The sequence below is a fragment of the Theropithecus gelada genome, chromosome 15 (genome assembly GCF_003255815.1).
Source record: "Theropithecus gelada isolate Dixy chromosome 15, Tgel_1.0, whole genome shotgun sequence".
NCBI lineage: Eukaryota > Metazoa > Chordata > Mammalia > Primates > Cercopithecidae > Theropithecus > Theropithecus gelada.
The window spans coordinates 10,311,993-10,338,795 of record NC_037683.1 but is presented as its reverse complement, the minus strand read 5'-3'; the positions used below and the strand labels follow the sequence as shown (position 1 = coordinate 10,338,795).

At 49.6% G+C, this 26,803-nt stretch overlaps 2 protein-coding genes across 2 annotated transcripts in view; one reads left to right on the top strand and one right to left on the bottom strand.

Moving 5' to 3' along the window:
• The window catches only part of WDR34 (WD repeat domain 34), a 31,450-nt gene extending 27,289 nt beyond the window's left edge, over positions 1-4,161 (bottom strand). Inside the window, exon 1 of the mRNA XM_025360539.1 lies at positions 4,126-4,161. Coding sequence (XP_025216324.1) covers positions 4,126-4,161 — 36 coding nt within the window. The remainder of the gene's footprint in view (positions 1-4,125) is intronic.
• Positions 4,162-20,217: 16,056 nt separating this feature from the next.
• SET (SET nuclear proto-oncogene) overlaps positions 20,218-26,803 on the top strand; it is a 19,475-nt gene continuing 12,889 nt past the window's right edge. The window contains exon 1 of the mRNA XM_025360538.1: positions 20,218-20,334. Within this exon, the coding sequence (XP_025216323.1) occupies positions 20,218-20,334 (117 nt within the window). The remainder of the gene's footprint in view (positions 20,335-26,803) is intronic.

The following is a 26,803-nucleotide window of genomic DNA, read 5'->3' as shown; positions in this document are numbered from 1 at the left end:
GGCCTCAGCCTCCCGAGTAGCTGGGACTACAGGCGCTGCCACCTCGCCCGGCTATTTTTTGTATTTCTTAGTAGAGACGGGGTTTCACCGTGTTAGCCAGGATGGTCTCGATCTCCTGACCTCGTGATCCGCCCATCTCGGCCTCCCAAAGTGCTGGGATTACAGGCTTGAGCCACCGCGCCCGGCCAATTTTGGTATTTTTAATACAGAAGGGTCACCATGTTGGCCAAGCCAGTCTGGAACTCCTGACCTGAAATGATCTGCCCGCCTTGGCCTGCCAAAGTGCTGGGATTACAGGCCTGAGCCACTGCGCCCAGCCTGTGTTTTTTTTTGCGACAGAGTCTTGCTTTGTCGTCCAGGCTGGCATGCAGTGGCACTGTCTTGGCTCACTACAACCTCTGCCTCCCAGACTTACGTGATTTTCCTGCCTCAGCCTCTCGAGTAGCTGGGATTACAGGCACCCACCACAGCCCCTGGCCAATGTTGGCCATGCTGCTTTGAAACTCCTGACCTCAGGTGAGCCACCTCACCTGGCCTAAATTTTTTTTTTTTTTTTGAGACAGGGTCTGGCTCTGTCACCCAGGCTGGAGTAGTGGTATGATCATGGCTCACTGCAGCCTCAACCTCTCCGGGCTCAGGCCATCCTCCCACCTCAGCCTCCTAAGCAGCTGGGACTACAGGCGTGCACTACCATCCCCAGCTAATTTTTGTGTTTTTGTAGAGACTGGGGGGTGGTCTCCCCATGTTGCCCAGGCTGGTCTCAAACTCCTGAGTTCAAGTGAAATGCTCACTTCTGCCTCCCAAAGTGCTGGGAATACAGGCTAAGCCACTCCCCAGGCCAAAGCAGATGATATTTGAAAACACAATTCAATCCCTTCAGGGTCCAAGATTCCCTCCCTGTTCCCACCCTCGCTCCACCTCATGGCCTCTGCCTCCAGCCCACCCCTCAGGCCTCAGTTTACCACCAGTTAGAAAGGCCCCTCCTCAAAGGTGGACTGAAGACAAAGGGACTTTTTTTTTGTTTTAGATGTAGTCTTACTCTGTCGCCCAGGCTGGAGTGCAGTGACCCGATCTCAGCTCACTGCAACCTCTGCCCCCTGGGTTCAAGCAATTCTCCTGCCTCAGCCTCCTGAGTAGCTGGGATTACAGGCACACACAACATGCCCAGCTAATTTTTGTATTCTTAGTAGAGACGGGGTTTCACCATGTTGGCCAGGCTGGTCTTGAACTCGACCTCATGATCTACCTGCCTCTGCCTCCCAAAGTGCTGGGATTACAGGCGTGAGCCACCATGCCTGACTCTTTTTTTTTTTTTTTTGAGACAGAGTCTCGCTATGTCGCCCAGGCTCAAGTGCAGTGGCGCGATCTCGGCTCACTGCAAGCTCCGCTTCCCGGGTTCACGCCATTCTCCCGCCTCAGCCTCCTGAGTAGCTGGGACTACAGGCACCCCCCACCACGCCTGGCCAATTTTTTGTATTTTTAGTAGAGATGGAGTTTCACCGTGTTGGCCAGGATGGTCTTGATCTCCTGACCTCGTGATCTGCCTGCCTCAGCCTCCTAAAGTGCTGGGATTACAGGCATGAGCCACCACGTCCGGCCTTTTTTTGTTTTTTGTTTTTTGTTTTCTTTTTTTTGAGACGGAGTCTGGCTCTGTGGCCCAGGCTGGAGTGCAGTGGCACGATCTCGGCTCACTGTAAGCTGCGCCTCCTGGGTTCACACCATTCTCCTGCCTCAGCCTCCCGAGTAGCTGGGACTACAGGCGCCCGCCACCCCACCCGGCTAATTTTTTTTTTTTTTGTATTTTTTGTTTTGTTTTGTTTTGTTTTGTTTGAGATGGAGTCTCGCTCTGTCGCCCAGGCTGGAGTGCAGTGGCCGGATCTCAGCTCACTGCAAGCTCCGCCTCCTGGGTTTACGCCATTCTCCTGCCTCAGCCTCCCAAAGAGCTGGGACTACAGGCACTCGCCATCTCGCCCGGCTAGTTTTTTGTATTTATTTTTAGTAGAGACGGGGTTTCACCATGTCAGCCAGGATGGTCTCGATCTCCTGACCTCGTGATCCACCCGTCTCGGCCTCCCAAAGTGCTGGGATTACAGGCTTGAGCTACCGCGCCCGGCCTTTTTTTGTATTTTTTAGTAGAGACGGGGTTTCACCATGTTAGCCAGGATGGTCTCGACCTCCTGACCTCGTGATCCGCCTGCCTTGGCCTCCCAAAGTGCTGGGATTACAGGCGTGAGCCACTGCTCCCGGCCGACAAAGGGACTTTTAAAAACTGATTAAGGTCAGGTGTGGTGGCTCACACCTAGGAGTTTGAGATCAGCCTGGGCAACATCGGGACACCTCGTCTCTTAAGACAAAATCAATTTAAGCCGGGTACGGTGGCTTACGCCTGTAATCCCAGCAATTTGGGAGGCCAAGGCAGGTGGGTCACCGGAGGTCAGGAGTTCCAGATCAGCCTGACGAACATAGTGAAACCCCGTCTCTACTAAAAACACAAAAATTAGCCAGACGTGGTGGTGCATGCCTGTAATCCCATCTACTCCAGAAGCCGAGGCAGGAGAATCGCTACCCCACTGCACTCCAGTCTGGGTAACAGAGCGAGACTCCATCTCAAAAAGAAACAAAAAAGCCTGGCATGGTGGCTCACGCCTGTAATCCCAACAATTTGGGAGGCCGAGTTGGGCAGATCACCTGAGGTCAGGAGTTCAAGACGAGCCTGGCCAACACGGTGAAACCCTATCTCTACAAAAATACAGAAATTAGACGGGTGAAATAGCGGATGCCTGTAATCTCAGCTACTCGGGAGTCTGAGGCAGGAGAATCGCTTGAACCCGGGAAGTGGAGGTTGGAGTGAGCCGAGATCGAACCATTGCACTCCACCTTGGGCGACAAGAGTGAAACTCCATCTCAAAAAAAGACAAACTAAAAATTAGCCAGGCGTGGTGTCAGGCACCTGTAGTCCCAGCTACTTCGGAGGCTCCCATGCAGCAGGTCCTAATAACAATCACACTTACTTCATCCTCAGGGGATGAATGTCTGAAAAAAAGCTGTCTGGGCTCCGTGGCTCACACCTGGAATCCCAGCACTTTGGGAGGCCGAGGTAGGCGGATCATCTGAGGTCAGGAGTTCGAGACCAACCTGGCCAACATGGTGAAACCCCCATCTCTACTAAAAATACAAAAATTAGCCGGGCATGGTGGTGAGTGCCTGTAATCCCAGCTACTAGGGAGGCTGAGGCAGGAGAATCGCTTGGACCTGGTAGGCAGAGGTTGCAGTGAGCCAAGATCGTGCCATTGAACTTCAGTCTGGGCAACAGAGCAAGACTACGTCTCAAAAAAAAAAAAAAAGAAAAAATCGTGAATTGAAATCAGGGGTCTGGCATTGGGGTTTCAAACCTTGGCTCTTCTGTGCAGTCTGCCATATGACCTTATGCCCTTCCTGTCCATCTCTGCGCCGCAGTTTCCTGTGCCTAGAATGCTTGTCTTCCAGCTCTGTCAGGCATTGACTGTCTTTTATTAAGTCTGAAATGGAAGATTCTCTTCTTAGACAGACTGAATATTTGATTGAAAAGAGGCCGGCCCGGCACAGTGGCTCACACCTGTAATCCTAGCAATTTGGGAGGCTGAAGCGGGCAGATCACAAAGTCAGGAGTTGGAGGCCAGCCTGGCCAACATGGTGAAACCCCTTCTCCACAAAAATACAAAAATTGCCAGGCTCGGTGGCTCACGCCTGTAATCCCAACACTTTGGGAGGCTGAGGCGGGTGGATCATGAGGTCAGAAGATCGAGACCACCCTGGCTAACACGATGAAACCCCATCTCTACTAAACATACAAAAAAGTAGCTGGGCATGGTTTCATGTACCTGTAGTCCCAGCTACTTTGGAGGCTGAGGCAGTACAATCACGTGAATCCAGGAGGCGGAGGATGCAGTGAGCTGAGATTGTGCCACTGCACTCCAGCCTGGGTGACAGAGCGAGACTCTGTCTTGGGGGGAGAAAAAAAAGGACTGTCCCAAAAAAAAAAAAAAAAAAAAGAGCCTGAAATCTGAAGGGGGCTCAATCAATGGTAGCCATAATGAAAGTGCCATCTGCCCATGAGCTGTATGTTGGGAGGCTGGTGTGCCCTACAGATGGATACCAGACGTAAAGCAGCAGGATATTCATAGTTCCAAAACACAAGTGTTACAATCTTGGGTGTTTTGTTTTGTTTTGTTTTGTTTGAAATGGAGTTTTGCTCTTGTTGCCCAGGCTGGAGTGCAATGGTGCAATCTTGGCTCACTGCAACCTACTTCCCAGGTTCAAGCAATTCTCCCTGCCTCAGCCTCCCGAGTAGCTGGGATTACAGGCACCCATTACCATTCATGGCTAATTTTTTTTTTTTTTTTTTTTGCAGGCAGTCTCACTCTATCCCCCAGGCTGGAGTGCAGTGGCGCAATATTGGCTCACTGCAACCTTCACCTCCTAGGTTCAAGCGATTCCTGTGTCAGTCTACCGAGTAGCTGGGATTACAGACAACTACCATCACACTAATTTTTGTAATTTTAGTAGAGACGGGGTTTCACCATGTTAGCCAGGCTGGTCTCGAACTCCTGACCTCGGGTGATCCACCTCTCTTGGCCTCCCAAAGTGCTGGGACTACAGGCGTGAGCCACCGCACCCAGCCTTTTTTTTTTCTTTTGAGACGGAGTCTCTGCCTCACAGGTTCAAGCAATTCTCGTGTCTCAGTCTCCTGAGTAACTGGGACTACAGGCGTGGGCCACCACACCTGGCTAATTTTTTTTTTTTTTTTGAGGCGGAGTCTGGCTCTCTTGCCCAGGCTGGAGTGCAGTGGCCAGATCTCAGCTCACTGCAAGCTCCGCCTCCTGGGTTCACGCCATTCTCCTGCCTCAGCCTCCTGAGTAGCTGGGACTATAGGCGCCCGCCACCTCGCCCGGCTAGTTTTTTGTATTTTTCAGTAGAGACGGGGTTTCACTGTGTTAGCCAGGATGGTCTCGATCTCCTGACCTCGTGATCCGCCCGTCTCGGCCTCCCAAAGTGCTGGGATTACAGGCTTGAGCCACCGCGTCCGGCCAACACCTGGCTAATTTTTGTATATTTAGTAGAGATGGAGTTTGGCCAGGCTGGTCTCAAACTCCTGACCTCAGGTGATCCACTTGCCTCAGCCTCCCAAAGAGCTGGGATTACAGGCGTGATCCACCACGCCTGGCCCACCAATTCATTATTATTATTATTATTATTTTTGAGACAGAGTTTTGCTCTTGTCGCCCAGGCCAGAGTTCAATGGCACAATCTTAGCTCACTGCAACCTCCCCCTCCTGGGCTCAAGAGATTCTCCTGCCTCAGCCTCCCAAGTAGCCAGGATCACAGGCATTGGCCACCATATCTGGCTAATTTTGTATTTTTTGTAGAGTTGGGGCTTCACCATATTGGCCAGGCTGGTCTCAAACTCCTGACCTCAGGTGATCCGCCCACCTCAGCCTCCAAAGTGCTGGGATTACAGGCATGAGCCACCAATCCTGGCCAATTCATTCTTCATTTATTTATTTATTTATTTATTTATTTATTTATTTATTTATTTTGAGACAGAGTCTCACTCTGTCACCCAGGCTGGAGTGCAGTGGCGCCATCTCAGCTGATGGCAAGCTCCACCTCCCGGGTTCGCGCCATTCTCCTGCCTCAGCTTCCTGAGTAGCTGGGACTACAGGCGCCCACCAACACTCCAGGCTAATTTTTTTGTATTTTTAGTAGAGACAGGGTTTCACCAAGTTAGCCAGGATGGTCTGGATCTCCTGACCTCGTGATCCGCCCACCTCAGCCTCCCAAAGTGCTGGGATTACAGGCGTGAGCCACCACGCCTGGCCCCAATTCATTCTTTTTTGTTTTTGTTTTCTTTTTTTTTTTTTTTTGAGACGGAGTCTCGCTCTGTCGCCTAGGCTGGAGTGCAGTGGCCAGATCTCAGCTCACTGCAAGCTCTGCCTCCCGGGTTCACGCCATTCTCCTGCCTCAGCCTCCCGAGTAGCTGGGACTACAGGCGCCCGCCACCTCGCCCGGCTAGTTTTTTGTATTTTTTAGTGGAGACGGGGTTTCACCATGTTAGCCCATATTGGGATGGTCTCGATCTCCTGACCTCGTAATCCGCCCGTCTCGGCCTCCCAAAGTGCTGGGATTACAGGCTTGAGCCACCGCGCCCGGCCCACAATTCATTCTTAATGATCCAGATTAAACCTCTCTGATTTCTGCCAGTGGATTATTTATTTATTTATTTATTTTTTTAAAAATTCTAGTAACTACAAATAGGAAACCAGAGGGGGAGCCCTAAGCTGGGACGAACAATGGCCGCCCCCTCCTTGACATTACACTGGAACAACGTGGCCCTTACATCCTTTATGGTCAAGTCAGGCCCCACTCCTTCCTCTTCTTCTGCTGCAGTGTAGGGACCTCAAACCCCTCCTGCTTTGTTTCCTGTACCCCAAACAGGACTGTCTGATCTACTGCAGGGACTAGGGAAGGAGAGGAAGGAAGAAAAGTGGGTGTGAGCTCCATGGAGTGACAAAGACACAGGCTGGCTGGGGACGTTTTTGAGGCCAAGCACGCCCGCAGATGGCCATACCTGCTGCTGCCAGGACAGTGGAGTACGGTGTGCTAGAATGAGATGGGGTTTGGGCTCCTTTTAACCTGGAAGTAGATGTATTTGTTCCATTTTCTGTAGTCCAATAAAGTTTTGTTCATATCTATTACAGTTTTTTTTTTTTTTTTTTCTGAGACAGGGTCTCACTCTGTCGCCCCAGCTAGAATGCAGTGGCACCATCATGGCACACTGCAGCCTCAACATCCAGTGTTCAAGCGATCTCCCAGCTCAGCCTCCCTAGTAGCTGGGACTACAGGTACACGCCACTATGCCCAGTTAATTTTTTGTGTTTTTTGTAGAGACTGGGTTTCGCCATGTGGCCAAGGCTGTCTTGAACTTCTGGGCTCAAGTGATTAATCTGCCTCGGCCTTTCAAAAACCTGGAATTACAAGTGTGAGCTACTGCACCCAGCCCTTTTTTTTTTTTTTTTTTTTTTGAGTTTTGCTCTTCTTGCCCAGGCTGGAGTGCGATGGTGTGGTCTTGGCTTACTGCAACCTCCACCTCCCCGGTACAAGCGATTCTCCTGCCTCAGCCTCCTGAATAGCTGGCATTATAGGTGCCTGTCACCGCGCCTGGCTAATTTTTTCTTGTATTTTTAGTAGAAACAGGATTTCACCGTGTTGGCCAGGTTTGTCTTGAACTCCTGACCTCAGGTGATCAGACTTCCAAAGTTCTGGGATTACAGGCATGAGCCACCAGGCCCAGCCTGTTTAGCATATTCTTCCCCTGATGGTCACAATGCCTCCTCCAAGCCCTTGATGTCTCCGTTCAAAAGCCAACTCATTAGGGAGGTATTACCTTATTTTGTGTATTTTACTCAAAGCACTGATTACAATCACTGCTGCCTCACATATATTAGACCCTCTGTAAGTATTGTTTAAAAGAATGAATATGGTTCTGTGTAGGCAATTGTTCTAAATATGTCAATTCCAGTATTTCATTTTTCTTTTCTATAGACAGAGTCTTGCTCTGTCGCCCATGCTGAGGTGAAATGTCGCGATCCTGGCTCACTTCAACCTCCGCCTCGTGGGTTAAAGCAATTCTCCAGTCTCAGCCTCCCAAGTAGCTCACTTTACAGGCACCTGCCACCATGCCCAACTAATTTTTGTATTATTAGTAGAGACGGGGGTTTCACCATGTTGGCCAGGCTGGTCACGAACTCCTGACCTCAGGTGATCCACCCACCTCAGCCTCCCAATGTGCTGGGATTACAGGCGTGAGCCACCGCACCCCATCAGTATTTCGTTTTTCAACATTATACATGCAGCACCAATTCTGTTGGAAAAACATTAGCCAGGTGAGGTGGCTCACACCTGTAATCCCAGCACTTTGGAAGGCCAAGGGTGGAGGATCACTTGAGCTCAGGAGTTTGAGACCAGCCTGGGCAATATAGCAAGATCCCATCTCTTTTTTTAACAAAAATAAAAATTAAAACAAGAAAAATATAACACATAAACAGTTATTTGGGGCCGGGCGCGGTGGCTCAAGCCTGTAATCCCAGCACTTTGGGAGGCCAAGACGGGCGGATCACGAGGTCAGGAGATCGAGGCCATCCTGGCTAACACAGTGAAACCCCATCTCTACTAAAAATACAAAAAAAAATTAGCCGGGCGAGGTGGCGGCGCCTGTAGTCCCAGCTACTCGGGAGGCTGAGGCAGGAGAATGGCGTAAACCCGGGAGGCGGAGCTTGCAGTGAGCCGAGATCGCGCCACTGCACTCCAGCCTGGGCGACAGAGCGAGACTCCGCCTCAAAAAAAACAAACAACAAAAAAAAAAAAAAAAAAAAAAACAGTTATTTGGGTAAACTTATAACTGTGAAATTCTTTTTTTTTTTTCTTCTTTTTTTTTTTTTTTGGAGATAGACTCTCTCTCTGTCACCCAGTCTGGACTGCATTGGTGCAATCTGGCTTCACTGCAACCTCTGCCTCCTGGGTTTAAACAATTATCCTGCCTCAGCCTCCTGAGTAGCTGGGATTACAGGCGTCCGCCACCATGACCAGCTAATTTTTGAATTTTTAGTAGAGACGGGATTTCACCATGTTGGTCAGGCTGGTCTCAAACTCCTGACCGCCCTCCTCGGCTTCCCAAAGTGCTGGGAATACAGGCGTGAGCCACCATGCCAGCCCGGCCAAATCTGTGAATTTCAAAATTACTCAGCCAGAGATGGGTCATGTTAGCTCACCGTTATATTTATCATGACCTTAAACTAGGGCTTTCTCTTAAAAAGTACTTAACATGTATTAAATAAAACAAATGTATTGGGGCCAGGAGCAGTGGTTCCCGCCTGTAATCCCAGTACATTAGGAGGCTGAGGCAGGTGGATCACCAGAGGTCAGGAGTTCAAGACCAGCCTGACCAATATGGTGAAACCCTGTCTCTACTAAAAATACAAAAATTAGCCAGGCATGGTGGCACAAGCCCATAATCCCACCTACTTAGGAGGCTAAGGCAGGAAAATCGCTTGAACTCGGGAGGCAGAGGTTGCAGTGAGCCAAGATTGAACCACTACACTCCAGCCTGGGCTACAGAGTGAGACTCTGTGTCAAAAAAAAAAAAAAAAAAAGGCTGGGCCCGGTGGCTCACGCCTGTAATTCCAGCACTTTGGGAGGTCGAGGCAGGTGGATCATGAGGTCAGGAGTTCGAGACCAGCCTGACCAACATGGTGAAACCCTATCTCTACTAAAAATACAAAACTTAGCCAGGCATGGTGGTGCGTGCCTGTAATCCCAGCTACTCAGGAGGCTGAGGCAGGAGAATCGCTTGAACCCAGGAGGCGGAGGTTGCAGTGAGCCTTGATGTTGCCACTGCACTCCAGCCTGGGAGACAGAGCAAGACTCCATCTCAAAAATAGAAAAAAGAAAAAAATGTGTTGGAACAATTGACAAATAATTTGGAAAAATAACTTTGGGAGCCTAAGGTGGGCAGATCACTTGAGGTCAGCAGTTCGAGACCTGCCTGGCCAACATGGAGAAAACCCATCTCTACTAAAAATACAAAAGTTAGCTGGGCGTGGGCGTGGTGGCGGGCGCCTGCAATTCCATCTATTTGGGAGGCTGAGGCATAAGAATCACTTGAACCTGGGAGGTGGAGGTTGTAGTGAACCAAGATTGTGCCACTGCACTCCAGCCTTGGTGATAGAGTGAGATCCTGTCTCAGAAAAAAAAAAAAAAAAAAAAGCCAAAATACATCCACACGTCATACTACAAAATTAATTCAGGTTGTTTATAAACTGGAATGCTAAAAATGAAGGCAATGCCAGGCGTGGTGGCCCACGCCTGTAATCCCAGCACTTTGGGAGGCTAAGGTGGGCGGATCACTTGAGGTCAAGAGTTCAAGACTAGCCTGACCAACATGATGAAACCCCATCTCTATAAAAAAACACAAAAATTAGCTGGGTGTGGTGAGTGACTATAATCCCAGCTACTCCAGAGGCTGAGGCAGGAGAATCACTTGAACCCAGGAGGCGGAGGTTACAGTGACCTGAGATTGCACTACTGCATTCCAGCCTGGGCGACAGAGCAAGACTCCATCTCAGGGAAAAAAAAAAAAAACAAGATAAGGGCTGGCATGATGACTCATGCCTGTTATAATCCCAGCACTTTTGGGAGCTAAGGTGGATAGATCACTTGAGCCCAGAAGTTCAAGACCAGCCTGCGCAAAATGGCAAAACCCTGTTGCTACAAAAATCAAAAATTAGGCCGGGCGCGGTGGCTCAAGCCTGTAATCTCAGTACTTTGGGAGGCCGAGATGGGCAGATCACGAGGTCAGGAGATCGAGACCATCCTAGCTAACACGGTGAAACCCCGTCTCTACTAAAAAATACAAAAAACTAGCCGGGCGAGGTGGCGGGCGCCTATAGTCCCAGCTACTCAGGAGGCTGAGGCAGGAGAATGGTGTAAACCTGGGAGGCGGAGCTTGCAGTGAGCTGAGATCTGGCCACTGCACTCTAGCCTGGGCCAGAGCGAGACTCCGTCTCAAAAAAAAAAAAAAAAAAAGAAAACCAAAAATTAAGCCAGGCGCAGTGACTCACTCCTGTAATCCCAGCATTTTGGGAGGCAGAGGAGGGTGGATCATGAAGTCAGGAATTTGAGACCAGCCTGGCCAACACCATGAAACCCCATCTCTATGAAAAATACAAAAATTAGCCAGGTGTGGTGGCAGGCACCTGCAATCCCAGCTACACGGGAGGTTGAGGCAGGAGAATTGCTTGAACCCGGGAGGCAGAGGTTGCAGTGAGCTGAGATCGCGCCATTGCACTCCAGCCTGGACAACAGAGCAAAACTCCATCTCGGAAAAAAAAAAAAAAAATTAACTAGGAGTGGTGACATGTGCCTTTATTGCCAGCTACTAGGCTAAGGTGGGAGGATAACCTGAGCCCTAGGAGGTTGAGGCTGCAGTAAACTGTGATTATTTATTTTTATTTTTTATTGAGATGGAGTCTCACACTGTCGCCTGGGATGGTGTGCAGTGGCGTGATCTCAGCTTGCTGCAACTTATGCCTCCCGGGTTCAAGTGATTCTCCTGCCTCAGCCTCCTGAGTAGCTGGGACTACAGGCACGTGACACCACACCCGGCTAATTTTTGTATTTTTAGAAGAGACAGAGTTTCATTATGTTGGCCAGGCTGGTCTTGAACTCCTGACCTTGTGATCCGCCTGCCTCATCCTCTATTTTTTTTTTTTTTTTTTTGAGACAGAGCCTCGCTCTGACGCCAGGCTGGAGTGCAATGGCTCCATCTCAGCTCACTGCAACCTCCGCCTCCCTAATTCAAGCGATTCTCCTGCCTCAGTTTCCCGAGTTACTGGGATTACAGGCATTCGCCACCACGCACAGCTAATTTTTTTTTTTTTCTTTCTTTCTTTTTTTTTTTTTTTTAAGAGGGAGTCTCACTGTTGCCAGGCTGGAGTGCAGTGGCGCAATCTTGGTTCACTGCAACCTCCGCCTTCTGGGTTCAAGAGATTCTCCTGCCTCAGCCTCCCGAGTAGATGGGGCTACAGGTGTGCACAACCATGCCCAGCCAATTTTTGTATTTGTAATAGAGAGGTGGTTTCACCATGTTGGCCAGGATGGTCTCGATCTCTTGACCTTGTAATCTGCTCACCTCAGCCTCCCAAAGTGCTGGGATTACAGGCGTGAGCCACTGTGTCTGGCCACAATGCCCAGCTCATTTTTGCATTTTTAGTAGAGACAGGTTTCACAATTTTGGCCAGGATGGTCTCCATCTCCTGACCTTGTGATCCGCCCACCATAGCATGAGCCACTGCATTTGGTTGTTAAGTCATGATTATTGTGCCATTGCACTCCAGCCCCAGCCTGGGTAACAGAGTGAGACCATTTGGAAAAAAAAAAAAAAAAAAAAAAAAGGCTGGGCGCGGTGGCTCACATCTGTAATCCTAGCATTTTGGGAGGCTGAGATGGGCGGATCATAAGGTCAGGAGTTTGAGACCAGCCTGGCCAACATGGCGAAATCCCATCTCTACTAAAAATACAAAAATTAGCAGGGCATGGTGGCATGCGCCTGTAATCCCAGCTACTCGGGAGGCTGAGGCATGAGAATCACTTGATCCCAGGAGGTGGAAGTTGCAGTGAGCTGAGATCATGCCACTGTACCCATGGAAAACAGAGTGAGACTCTGTCTAAAAACAAAACAAAACAAAGCAAAAAAGGAAAGATCAAGTGCCTTGAATACACAGAAATAAATTACTTACCAGGACAGTGTATATGGAGGTCAAAATCTTCTAAGGAGTGTATAACAACTAACCTGCCATATGGCCGGATGCAGTGGCTCATGCCTGTAATCACAGCACTTCGGGAGGCTGAAGCGGGTGGATCACCTGAGGTGAGGAGTTTGAGACCAGCCTGGCCAACATGGCAAAACCCTGTCTCTACTAAAAATATAAAATTAGCCAGGGGTGGTGGTGCCTGCCTCCAGATACTGGGGAGGCTGAGGCAGGAGAATCACTTGAACCTGGGAGTTAGAGGTTGCAGTGAGCCAAGATCAGGCCATTGCACTCCAGCCTGGGTAACAACAGCAAAAGTCTGTCAGAAAACAAAAGAACAGGCTGGGCGCGGTGGCTCACACCTATAATTCTAGCACTTTGGGAGGCCGAGGCAGGCGGATCATGAGGACAAGAGATCAAGACCATCCTGGCCAATTTGGTGGAACCCATCTCTACTAAAAATACAAAAATTGGCCGGGCGCGGTGTCTCACGCCTGTAATCCCAGCACTTTGGGAGGCTGAGGCGGGCGGATCGCGAGGTCAGGAGATCGAGACCATCCTGGCTAACACGGTGAAACCCCATCTCTACTAAAAGTACAAAAAATTAGCCAGGCATGGTGGTGTGTGCCTGCTTCCAGATACTGGGGAGGCTGAGGCAGGAGAATCGCATGAACCAGGGAGGCGGAGCTTTCAGTGAGCCGAGATGGTGCCACTGCACTCCAGCCTGGGTGACAGAGTGAGACTCCGTCTCAAAAAACAAACAAACAAACAAAAAAAGACAAAACAAAAATTAGCCGGGCATGGTGGCAGGGGCCTGTAATCCCAGTTGCTCGGGAGGCTGAGGCAGGAGAATCCCTTGAACCCGGGAGGCGGAAGTTGCAGTGACGCGAGATCACACCACTGCACTCCAGCCTGGTAACAGGGTGAGACTCTGTCTCAAAACCAAAACAAAACAAAAAACCAAACAACATCAACAACAAAAAACTTATCTGCCATAAAAATAAAAATTAGGCCGGACGCGGTGGCTCACACCCGTAATCCCAGCACTTTGGGAGGCTGAGGCGGGCAGATCATGAGGTCAGGAGATCGAGACCATCCTGCCTAACACGGTGAAACCCCGTCTCTACTAAAAAATACAAAAAAATTAGCCGGGCTTGGTAGCAGGCGCCTGTAGTCCCAGCTATGGGAGGCTGAGGCAGGAGAATGACGTAAACCCGGGAGGCGGAGCTTGCAGTGAGCCGAGATCGCGCCACTGCACTCCAGCCTGGGTAACAGAGTGAGACTCTGTCTCAAAAAAAAAAAAAATTAATTAAAAAAATTAAAAAGAAGGCACAGTGTGGTGGCTCCCGCTTGCAGTCACAGCACTTCAGGAGGCTGAGGCGATCAGCTCACCTGAGGTCGGGAGTTCAAGACCTGCATGACCAACATAGAGAAACCCTGTCTGTACTAAAGATACAAAATTAGCCAGACGTGGTGACACATGCCTCTAATCCCAGTTACTTGGGAGGCTGAGGTAGGAGAATCGCTTGAACCTAGGAGGCGTAGGTTGCAGTGAGCCGACATTGCACTATTGCACACCATTCTGGGCAACAAGAGCGTAACTTCATCTCAAAGAGAAAACAAAACAAAAAAAAGGAAGAAAGAGAAAAAGGCTGGACACAGAGGATCATGCCTGTAATCCCAGCACTTTGGGAGGCCAAGGTGGGTGGATCACTTGAGGTCAGGAGTTCAAGACCAGCCTGGGCAACATAGTGAAACCCCATTTCTACTAAAAATACAAAAATTTGTTTGTTTGTTTGTTTGAGATGGAGTCTCGCTCTGTTGCCTAGGCTGGAGATAAGTGGTGCAAACTTGGCTCATTGCAACCTCTGCCCCCTGGGTTCAAGGGATTCTCCTGCCTCAGCCTCTTTAGTAGCTGCGACTACAGGTGTGTGCCACCATGCACGGTTATATTTTTTGTATTTTTTTTTTTTTTTTTTTTGAGACGGAGTCTCGCTCTGTCGCCTGGACTGGAGTGCAGTGGCCGGATCTCAGCTCACTGCAAGCTCCGCCTCCCGGGTTCACGCCATTCTCCTGCCTCAGCCTCCTGAGTAGCTGGGACTACAGGCGCCCGCCACCTCGCCCGGCTAGTCTTTTTGTATTTTTTAGTAGATACGGGGTTTCACCGTGTTAGCTAGGATGGTCCCGATCTCCTGACCTCGTGATCTGCCCATCTCGGCCTCCTAAAGTGCTGGGATTACAGGCTTGAGCCACCGCGCCCGGCCTTATTTTTTGTATTTTTAGTAGAGACAGAGTTTCACTATGTTGCCCAGCCAGGTCTTGAAATCCTCACCTTGTGATTCACCTGTCTCGGCCTCCCACAGTGCTGAAATTTCAGGCATGAGCCACCGCACCTGGCCTAAAAATACAAAAATTGACTGGGCGTGGTGGTGGACACCTGTAATCCCAGCTACTTGGGAGTCTGAGGCATGAAAATTGCTTTGACTGAGGAGGCAGAGATTGCAATAAGCCAAGATCCTGCCACCGTACTGCAGTATGGGTGACAGAGCGAGACTCTGTCTCAAAGGAAAAAACAAGGCTGGACACCACCAGTGGGTCACACCTGTAATCCCAGCACTTTGGGAGCCCAAGGGGCGGATCACTGGAGGTCAGGAGTTTGGGACCAGCCTGGCCAACATGGTGAAACTCTGTCTCTATTAAAAATACTAAAAGTAGGCCGGGCGCGGTGGCTCATGCCTGTAATCCCAGCACTTGGGAAGCTGAGGTGGGCGGATCACCTAAGGTCGAGAGTTTGAGACCAGCCAAGCCAACATGGAGAAACCCCGTCTCCAAGAAAAATACAAAAAAATAGCCGAGTGTGGTGGTGCATGCCTGTAAGCCCAGCTACTCGGGAGGCTGAGGCAGGAGAATCGCTTGAACCTGGGAGGCAGAGATTGCAGTGAGCTGAGATTGTGCCATATCACCCCAGCCTGGGCAACAAGAGTGAAACTCCATCTTAGAAAAAAAAAAAAAGAGGGGCCGGGCGCGGTGGCTCACACCTATAATCCCAGCACTTTGGGAGGCTGAGGAGGGCAGATCACGAGGTCAAGAGATCGAGACCATCCTGGCCAACATAGTGAAACCCCATCTCTACTAAAAATACAAAAATTAGCTGGGTGTGGTGGCCCATGCCTGTAGTCCCAGCTATTCAGAAAGCTGAAGCAGGAGAATTGCTTGAACCTGGGAGGAGGAGGCTGCAGTGAGCCAAGATCACGCCACTGCACTCCAGCCTGGCAACAGAGTGAGACTACGTCTCAAACAACAACAACAAAAAAAAAAAAAAAAGAGAGAGAGAGAGAGAGAGAAACGCGGCTGGGTGTGGTGGCTCAGGCCTGTAATCCCAGCACTTTGGGAGGCCGAGGCAGTGGATCACCCGAGGTCAGGAGTTGGAGACCAGCCAGCCTGAGCAATATGGTGAAACCCTGTCTCTACTAAAAATACAAAATTAGAGAGGCGTGGTGGCACATGCCTGTAATCCCAGCTACTTCGGAGGCTGAGGCAGGAGAATCACTTGAACCTGGGAGGCAGAGGTTGCAGTGAGCCAAAACTGCACCTTTGCACTCCAGCCTGGGCAACAAAAGTGAAACTCCATCTCAAAAACAAGAAACACTCCAAGAAAAAATTGGGCAAATTGACATGAATGGGCAGTTTACAAAAGCAGTAGCATCATCAGTCAAGAAACACCCGAAGAACTTCGGCTGGGCACAGTGAGGAGCACCTGTCCCAGCTACCAGAGAGGCTGAGGTCGGAGGGTCACTTGAGCCCAGGAGATCAAGACTACAGGGAGCTGTGATCCTGCACTCCTGCCTGGGCAATAGAGTGGGACCCTGTCTCTCTTTTTTTTTTTTTTTTTTTTTTTGCGATAGAGTCTTGCTCTGTCACCCAGGTTGGAGTGAAGTGACTTGATCTCAGTTCACTGCAACCTCTGCCTCCTGGGTTTAAGCAATTCTCCTGCCTCAGCCTCTCAAATAGTTGGGATTACAGGCACATGCACCAGGCCTGGCTAATTTTTTTTTTTCAAGACAGAATCTCGCTCTGTCACCAGGCTGTGGCACTGAGGGCAGTGGCTGATCTCGACTCACTGTAACCTCTGCCTCCCAGGTTGAAGTGATTCTCCTGCCTCAGCTTCCCAAGTAGCTGGAAGTAGCTGGGGCTACAGGTGCGCGCCACCTCGCCCAACTAATTTTTGTATTTTTAGTAGAGACAGGGTTTCACCACGTTGGCCAGGATGGTCTCGATCTCTCGACCTTGTGATTCGCCAGGCCTGGCTAATTTTTATAGTTTCAGTAGAGACGGGGTTTAGCCATGTTGGCCAGGCTAGTCTCATACTCCTGACCTCAGGTGAGGTGCCCACCTCAACCTCCCAAAATGCTGGGATTATAGTTATGAGCCACTGCATGCAGCCTAAGACCCTGTCTCTAAAAAAAAAAAAATGCCAGGCGTGGTAGCTCACACCTGTAATCCCAGCACTTTGGGAGGCCAAGGCAGGCGGATCAGGCGGTCAGGAGATTGAGACCATCCTGGCTAATATGGTGAAATCCTGTTTCTACTAAAAATACAAAAAATTAGCTAGGCTTGGTGGTGGGTGCCTGTAGTCCCAGCTACTCGGGAGGCTGAGGTAGGAGAATGGTGTGAACCTGGGAGGTGGAGCTTGCAGTGAGCCGAGATCGGGCCCACTCCAGCCTGGGTGACGGAGCGAGACTCCGTCTCAAAAAAAAAAAAAAAAAAAGTTTAATCTCATTAATAATACCTGCTGTGAGATAAAATTTTCCACCTACCAGGAGTGTCTGTTCAGGGCAATTTAAATCTATGCTTCTGGAGAGAAAAAAAAAAAGGAAAAAAATTTCCACCTGCCAAAATGGAAAGAAGCCAAGTTTAATGAAATATATTGAAATATACACAGACCCTACAGAAGAGCAACTGGACAATTTGGGAACATGTTAAAAACCCTTTTTATTGGCCAGGCGCGGTGGCTCACGCCTGTAATCCCAGCACTTTGGGAGGCTGAGGCAGGCGGATCACAAGGTCAGGAGATGGAAACCATCCTGGCTAACATGGTGAAACCCCGTCTCTACTAAAAATACAAAAAATTAGTTGGGCGTGGTGGCGGGCAACTGTAGTCCCGGCTACTCAGGAGGTTAAGGCAGGAGAACGCCGTGAACCCGGGAGATGGAGCTTGCAGTGAGCTGAGATTGCACCACTGCACTCCAGCTTGGGCTACAGAGCAAGACTCTGTTTCAAAAAAAAAAAAAAAACTTTTTATTTTACATACTTTTTCACTTAACAATTGTAGTTCTAGCAACATACTCTAAGGAAACAATCATGTATATGTGTCAGGACTTAGCTGCTCAGATTTTATCACAGAGTTGCTTATAATGATCAAACAGTAGTAGCAGCTTAAATTTTCATCTTAGAGGCTTAAATAAATTATAGCACTTTTACCCAACAAAAATAAGGCAGGATTAAAAAATGCTGTCAATAACAAAATGTTCTTATTTATACATAATGGCAAAAAGTTGTCAAAAAATTTGTTAATGGTTAAAAAATACAGTAAGAAACAGTTGTTTTGTTTTTTGTTTGTTCTCGAGGAGTCTCACTCTGTTGCCCAGTCTGGAGTGCAGTGGTGTAATCTGGGCTTACTGCAACTTCTGCCTCCAGGACTCAAGGGATCCTCCCTCCTCAGCCTCCTGAATAGCTGGGACCACAGGTACACGCCACCTCACTGGCTAATTTTTCTTTTTCTTTTCCAAGATGGAGTCTCACTCTGTCACCCAGGCTGGAGTGCAGTGGTACGATCTCGGCTCACTGCAAGCTCCACCTCCCAGGTTCACACTATTCTCCTAACTCAGCCTCCCGAGTAGCTGGGACTATAGGCACCCACCACCAAGCCCGGCTATTTTTTTTGTATTTTTAGTAGAGACGCGGTTTCACCATGTTAGCAAGGATGGTCTCCATCTCCTGACCTCGTGGTCCGCCCGCCTCAGCCTCCCAAAGTGCTGGGATTACAGGCATGAGCTACCATGCCCAGCTGTGTTTTGTTTTGTTTTTAGAGATGGAGTTTCACTCTTGTTGCCCAGGCTGGAGTGCAATGGCTCAATCTCAGCTCACCACAACCTCTGCCTCCCAGGTTCAAGTAATTCTCCTGCCTCAGCCTCCTGAGTAGCTGGGATTACAGGCATGCGCCAGCCGCCTGGCTAATTTTTGTATTTTCAGTAGAAACGAAGGTTTCTTCATGTTGGTCAGGCTGGTCTCGAACTCCCAACCTCAGGTTATCCACCCACCTCACCCTCCCAAAGTGCTGGGATTATAGGCGTGAGCCACCACACCTGGTCATCGCTAGCTAATTTTTTTTTTGTCTTTTTTTTTTGAGATGGAGTCTTGCTCTGTCGCCCAGGCTGGAGTGCAGGGGCACAATCTCGGCTCACTGCAAGCTGCACCTCCCGGGTTTACGCCATTCTCCTGCCTCAGCCTCCCGAGTAGCTGGGACTACAGGCACCCACCACCTCGCCCAGCTAATTTTTTTGTATTTTTAGTAGAGATGGGGTTTCACCATGTTAGCCGGGATGGTCTTGATCTCCTGACCTCGTGATCTGCCTGCTTCAGCCTCCTAAAGTGCAGGGATTACAGGTGTGAGTTAACTAATTAAAAACACCCGGCCGTCACTAGCTAATTAAAAAAAAAATTTTTTGTCCTGGCGTGGTGGCTCATGCCTGTAATCCCACCACTTTGGGAGGCCAAGGCCAGTGGATCACAAGGTTAGGAGTTCAAGAGCAGCTTGGCCAATATGGTAACACCCTTGTCTCTACTAAAAATACAAAAATTAACTGGCCGTGGTGGCACATGCCTATAGTCCCAGCTACTTGGGAGGCTGAGGCAGGAGAATTGGGCGAACCCAGGAGGCAGGGGTTGCAGTGAGCCGAGATCACGCCACTGTACTCCAGCCTGAGAGATAGATCGAGACTCCGTCTCAAAAAAAAATAAAAAATTTCTAAGCATGGAGTTAACTATGTTGTGCAGGCTGGTCTCAAACTCCTGGACTCAAGTAATCTGCCCGTCTCAGCCTCCTAACGTGCTGGGATCCAGGTGTGGGCCACCATGCCCAGCCAAAAACTTTTTAAGGAATACTGAGGAGCCAGAGCTCAGTGTGAGGGGCAAGGAAAGACAAATCTCTATGGTAGAGAAACTCTACTAGGAGATTCCTGGGGCCCTGTCAGAGCTAGTCTCCCAGGGGACTCAGAGACCAGCCTTGCTTCACTGTCAGCCTTCCTGAGCACTCTGTTTTCATTACACTAAGGCTATGTTGGTACAGGGAAGCCAGAAAGACAGGTGTTGGAATCTTGACCCTTCTACTCCTTGCCCTTTGATTTTAGGGCAAGTTATGTCTTTGAGTCTTTATTATTTATTTATTTTTGAGACGAGGTATTGCTTTTCCAACCCAGGGTGGAGTGCAGTGGCGCGATTTCGGCTCACTGCACCCTCTACCTCCTGGGTTCCGGCGATTCTCCTGCTGCAGCCTCTCAAGTAGCTGGAATTACAGGCATGCACCACCATGCCCAGCCAATTTTGTATTTTTAGTAGAGACAGGGTTTTACCATGTTGGCCAGGCTGGTCTAGTCTAACTTCTGATCTCAGGTGATCCGCCCGCCTCAGCCTCCCAAAGTGCTGGGATTATAGGCATGAACCACCGAGCCTGGCAGAGCCTTGATTCTTCATTTGGTTTGATTCTCCCAACTGTAAAATAAGGGCATAATACTATCCTATAAAGATGTATGGGAGGATTCAAAAGGGTAATGCTTAGTCAGCGCCACATGTAGGTCCAGCTGATTCTCCATAAATGGTAGCTATCTACAGCCATCCTGAGCAGACAGGCGAACAGATAATGAAACAATACAATGTTTTGGAAACTTCTGGTTCCCAGAGGGAGCCTGGCCTCAGGGTTATGGAACATCTGGTACTCCCTGAGCCTGTCAACTTTTGGGTGGAGTGCAGGGACGACTTTTGCTTTGCCCCCAGCTGCCCTGTAGCCCCATTCTAGAACCAGGAAGAGTTGCCATAGTTGCCTAGTAATGCCCCTGGGAGTCCAGGAAGCTCAAACTTTAGAAGCTGGAGAGGAAAGGAAAGGTGGGCCAGGTCCAGCTACCCTGGAGGCTGAAGCAGGAGGATCACTTGAGTCTAGGAGTTCGAGACCAGTGTGGGAAATATAGCAAGACCCTGTCTCTACAAAAAAATACAAAAATTAACTGATTTGGTAGAGCATGCCTGTAGTCCTAGCTACTCAGGAGGCTGAGGAGGGAGGATCACTTAGCGCCTGGGAGGTGGAGGCTGCAGTAAGCTATGATCACACCGCTGCATTCCAGCGTGGACAATAAACCGAGACTCTGTATCAATTTAAAAATAAAGAAAAAATATTAAAAAACAAACGAGGCCAGGCGCAGTGGCTTGCGCCTGTAATCCCAGCACTTAGGGAGGCCAAGGCAGGCAGATCACAAGGTCAGGAGAGCAAGACCATCCTGGCTAACTCGGTGAAACCCTGTGTCTACTAAAAATACAAAAAAAAAAAAAAGAAATACAGGTGTGGTGGCGGGCACCTGTAGTCCCAGCTACTCGGGAGGCTAAGGCAGGAGAATGGCGTGAACCTGGGAGGCAGAGCTTGCAGTGAGCCGAGATCGCACCACTGCACTCCAGCCTAGGCAACAGAGCCAGACTCTGTCTCAAAAAACAAACAAACAAACAAACAAACGGGCCAGGCACGGTGGCTCACGCCTGTAATCCCAGCACTTGGGAGGCCGAGGTCGGTGGATCACCGGAGGTCAAGAGTTCAAGATAAACCTGGCCAACATGGTGAAACCTTGTCTCTACTAAGAATACAATAAGTATCTGGGCATGCTAGTGGGTTCCTGTAATCCCAGCTACTCAGGAGGCTGAGGCAGGAGAATCGCTTGAATCCAGGAGGCGGAGGTTGCAGTAAGCCGAGATCCCACCATTACACTCCAACTTGGGCGACAGAGGGAGACTCAGTCCAAACAAACAAACAAACAGGAAAAGTGAGGTCTTAGGTGCTTGAAATTTTTTTTTTTTGAGATGGAATCTTGCTCTGTTACCCAGGCTGGAGTACGGTGGTGTGATCTCAGCTCGCTGCTACCTCTGCCTCCTAGGTTCAAGTGATTCTCCTACCTTAGCCTCCAGAGTAGCTACTGGAGACAGGGACTACAGGTACCTGTCACCACGCCAGGCTAATTTTTGTATTTTTTAGCAGAGATAGGGTTTTGCCATGTTGGCCAGGTTGGTCTCGAACTCCTGACTTCAAGTAATCTGCCCACCTCAGCCTCCCCAAGTGCTGGGATTACAGGCCTGAGCCACTATGGTTGGCCCCAGCTGTTTTCTGTTTGTTTGTTTGTTTGTTTGAGATGCAGTCTAGCTCTTTTTTGCCCAGGCTGGAATGCAGTGGCACGATCTCGGCGCTCACTGCAAGCTCCGCCCCCGCGGGTTCACGCCATTTTCCTGCCTCAGCCTCCTGAGTAGCTGGGACTACAGGCGCCCGCCACCATGCCCAGCTAATTTTTTGCATTTTCAGTAGAGATGGGGTTTTACCATGTTAGCCAGGATGGTCTCAACCTCCTGACCTCATGATCCACCCGCCTTGGCCTCCCAAAGTGCTGGGATTACAGGTGTGAGCCACCATGCCCAGCCAGTTTTATTTTATTTTTTTTTTTTTTTGAGACGGAGTCTGGCTCTGTCGCCCAGGCTGGAGTGCAGTGGCCGGATCTCAGCTCACTGCAAGCTCCGCCCCCCGGGTTTACGCCATTCTCCTGCCTCAGCCTCCCGAGTAGCTGGGACTACAGGCGCCCGCCGCCTCGCCCGGCTAGTTTTTTGTATTTTTTAGTAGAGACGGGGTTTCACCGTGTTCGCCAGGATGGTCTCGATCTCCTGACCTCGTGATCCGCCCGTCTCGGCCTCCCAAAGTGCTGGGATTACAGGCTTGAGCCACCGCGCCCGGCCGCCAGTTTTATTTTTAACGTCATATGTTCACAAAGGGCCAGGTGCCATAGCTCACTCCTATGACTCTGTCTCAAAAAAAAAAAAAAAAAAAAAAGTTCATAAGGCTCCAAATTCAAAATGCAGAGCAGAATTGGAGACAAGCTTGTCCAACATAGTGAAACTCCATCTCTACAAAAAATACAATAAATCAGCCAGGTGTGGTGGCTTGTGCCTATATTCCCAGTTACTAGGGAGGCTGAGACACGAGAATTGCTTGAACTCAGGAGGCAGAGGTTGCAGTGAGCTGAGATCGCTCCACTGCACTCTAACCTGGGTGACAGAGTGAGACTCCATTTCAAAAGCAAAAACAAGAAAACAAAATGCACAGGCTAGGCACGGTGGCTCACACCTGTAATCCCAGCACTTTGGGTACGCCGAGGTGGGTGGATCACCTGAGGTCTGGAGTTCAAAACCAGCCTGGCCAATATGGGAAAACCCCACCTCTACTCAAAAAAAAAAAAGGCCGGGCACGGTGGCTCACGCCTGTAATCCCAGTACTTTGGGAGGCCAAGGGGGGCAGATCACGAAGTCAGAAGATCGAGACTATCCTGGCTAACATGGTGAAACCCCATCTCTACTAAAAATACAAAAAATTAGCTGGGCGTGGTGGCAGGCGCCTGTAGTCCCAGTTACTCGGGAGGCTGAGGCAGGAGAATGACGCGAACCCGGGAGGTGGAGCTTGCAGTGAGCTGAGATCGCGCCACTGTACTCCAGCCTGGCCGACAGAGCAAGACTCCGTCTCAAAAAAAAAAAAAAAAAAAAGATACAGAAATTAGCTTGGCGTGGTGGCAGGCACCTGTAATTCCAGCTACTCGCAAGGCTAAGACAGGAGAATCGGTTGAACCCAGGAGGCAGAAGGTTGCAGTGAGCCAAGAACATGCTGCTGCACTCCAGCCTGGGCTACATGAGGGAAACTCCATCTCAAAAAAATAAAATAAAATAAATGCACGGCAGGGTAGAGTAACACTTCTACCACCTATCCTTGTCCTCTCACCTCTGACCACCAAGTCCTTTCCCCGGGGACAGCCATGTGATTCGTTTCTTGGGAATCCTTCAATAGCTGTGTTAAAGGTATACTGGCAAAGTGTTTTTATTTACCCCTCTTTTACACAAATGGTAACATACTAACCACGTGGGTTTGGACTTTGCTTTTTTCCCTTCGCCTTAGCTACAGTTTTCTCTTTTCCTTTCTCTTTTTTTTGAGACGCAGTTGTGCTCTTGTTGCCCAGGCTGGAGTGCAGTGGTGCAATCTTGGCTCACTGCAACCTCTGCCTCCCGGGTTCAAGTGATTCTCCTGCCTAAGCCTCCCGAGTAGCTAGGATTACAGGCATGTGCAGCACGCCTGGCTAATTTTGTATTTTTAGTAGAGATGGGGTTTCTCCATGTTGGTCAGGCTGGTCTCGAACTCCCGACCTCAGGTGATCTGCACACCTCAGCCTCCCAAAGTGCTGGGATTATAGGTGTGAGCCACCACGCCCAGCCTAATTTTTTTTTTAAGAGGCCAGGTGCAAAAAAATTAATTTTTCATTTTCAATGCTCATGTGTGGAGACCACAGGTAATTTTCTTTCTTTTTTTTTTTGAGACGGAGTCTTGCTCTTATCGCCCAGGCTGGAGTGCAGTGGCACGGTCTTGGCTCATTGCAGCTTCCACCTCCCAGGTTCAAGCAATTCTCCTGCCTCAGCTTCCTGAGTAGCTGGGATTATGAGTGCCCACCACCACACCCAGTTAATTTTTGTAATTTTAGTAGAGATGGGGTCTCACCCTGTTGGCCAGGCTGGCCTCAAACTCCTGACCTCAAGTGATTAACCTGCCTCAGCCTCCCAGAGTGCTGGGATTATAGGTGTGAGCCACCGTGCCCTGCCAGGTAATCTTATAATAAAACAAAGAGGGCTGGGAGTGGTGGCTTATGCCTGTAATCCCAGCACTTTGGGAGGCCGAGGCTGGTGGATTACGAGGTGAGGAGATCAAGACCATTCTGGCTAACACGGTGAAACTCTGTCTCTACTAAAAATACAAAAAATTAGCCAGGTGTGGTGGCGGGCGCCTGTAGTCCCAGCTACTCGTGAGGCTGAGGCAGGAGAATGGCGTGAACCCAGGAGGCGGAGCTTGCAGTGAGCCAAGATTGTGTCACTGCACTGCAGCCTGGGGGACAGAGCGAGACTCCGTCTCAAAAAAAAAAAAATTAAAATAATAATAATAAATAAATAAAACAAAGAGGCAGGTATTATTATCCATTTTACAGATGTATACACTGAGACAGGCTTGATAGCAAGCACATCCCTGTGATGAGGTGATCCTCGAATCTGGTTCTCAGTGGAACTTGGTTATTCTCTTCATGATCTTAGGCAAATCACTTCTCTCAGGCTCAGCTTGCCCTTTGTAAATTCAAGACACCTGTGACTTTCAAAAATGCATTAGAAGGAGCCCAGAGTCTCAGCAGCTCAAAAAGCAGAGAGGGAATCAATGAGGGACATGGGTGGTGATGGCACATCCTCCACCTTTTCTTCCACCAGAGAAACCTCAGCTTTTTTTTTTTTTTTTTTTTGAGACAGAGTCTTGCTCTGTTGCCCAGGCTGGAGTGCAGTGGCGCAATCTCGGCTCACTGCAAGCTCCACCTCCCGGGTTCACGCCATTCTCCTGCTTCAGCCTCCTGAGTAGCTGGGACTACAGGCGCCCGCCACCACGCCTGGCTAATTTTTTGTATTTTTAGTAGAGATGGAGTTTCACTGTGTTAGCCAGAATGGTTTTAATGTCCTGACCTTGTGATCTGCCCGCCCCGGCCTCCCAAAGTGCTGTGATTACAGGCATGAGTCACCATGCCTGGCCTATTATGATTATTTTTGAGACAGGGTCTCACTGTCACCCAGGCCGATGTGCAGTGGGGCAATCTCAGCTCACTGCAACCTCAGCCTCCTGGGTTCAAGCGATTCTCCTGCCTCACCCTCCGGAGTAGTTGGGACTACAGGTGTGTGCCACCACTCCCGGTTAATTTTTGTATTTTTAGTAGAGACGGGGTTTCACCACATGGCCAGGCTAGTCTTAAACTCCTGACCTCAGGTGATCCACCTGCCTCGGCCTCCCAAAGTGCTGGGATTACAGGCGTGAGCCTCCCGCATCCGGCCCATTTACTTTCATTTCTTTGTAACATTCCTTTCCTTGAACGTCTCACAATGTATTTATTCCACCTTGTACAGACATTTGCATTGTTTCCAGTTTGTCTATTATGAATCTTGCTGCTGTGAACATTCTTGTACCAATATGTTATGTATATCTGTTGGAGATGTAGCGAGGAGTATCATTGCTGGGTCACAAAGCATGCACACATTCAGCTTGGGTAGTCGTGGTATGCAGTTTTCCGCTGCAGTTGTACCGATCTACCTTCTATTAGCTGTTGTGCTTTTGATTTTGCCTTACTCATTTTTATGCCCTGACAGACCCCCAATGACAGTGGCCTTTGCCACCCCCAGACAAGTGGCTTTCTAAAAATTCTTCTGGGTTGGGCGTGGTGGCTCACACCTGTAATCCCAGTACTTTGGAGGCTGAAACAGGCGGATCACTTGAGGTCAGGAGTTCAACAACATGGTGAAACCCCATCTCTACTTAAAATACAAAAATTAGTCACGCGTGGTGGCAGGCGCCTGTAATCCCAGCTACTCAGGAGGCTGAGGCAAGAGAACAGCTTGAACCTGGGAGGTGAGCCAAGGATCATGGCACTGCACTCTAGTCTGGACGACAGAGTGAGACTCTTTCTATAAATAAATAAATAGTAAAAATTCTTGTGGTCTGGTGTGGTGGTTCGTGCTTGTAATACCAGCACTTTGGGAGGTTGAGGTGGGCAGTTGGCTTGGGACCAGGAGTTGGGAGACCAGCCTGGGCAACGTGGCCAAACCCTGTGCCTACTAAAAATATAAAAAATTAGCCACCCATAGGGCGACATCTGTAGTCCCAGCTACTCAGGAGGCTGAGGTGGGAGGAACACCTGAGCCTGGGAAGTTGAGGCTGCAGTGAGCCATGATCACTAATGTACTTGAGCCTCGGAGACAGGATGGGACCTTGCCTTAAAAAAAAAAAAAGTCGGCCGGGCGCGGTGGCTCAAGCCTGTAATCCCAGCACTTAGGGAGGCCGAGATGGGCGGATCACGAGGTCAGGAGATCGAGACCATCCTGGCTAACACGGTGAAACCCCGTCTCTACTAAAAAATACAAAAAAAACTAGCCGGGCGAGGTGGCGGGCGTCTGTAGTCCCAGCTACTCGGGAGGCTGAGGCAGGAGAATGGCGTGAACCCGGCAGGTGGAGCTTGCAGTGAGCTGAGATCTGGCCACTGCACTCCAGCCTGGGCAACAGAGCGAGACTCCATCTCCAAAAAAAAAAAAAAAAAGTC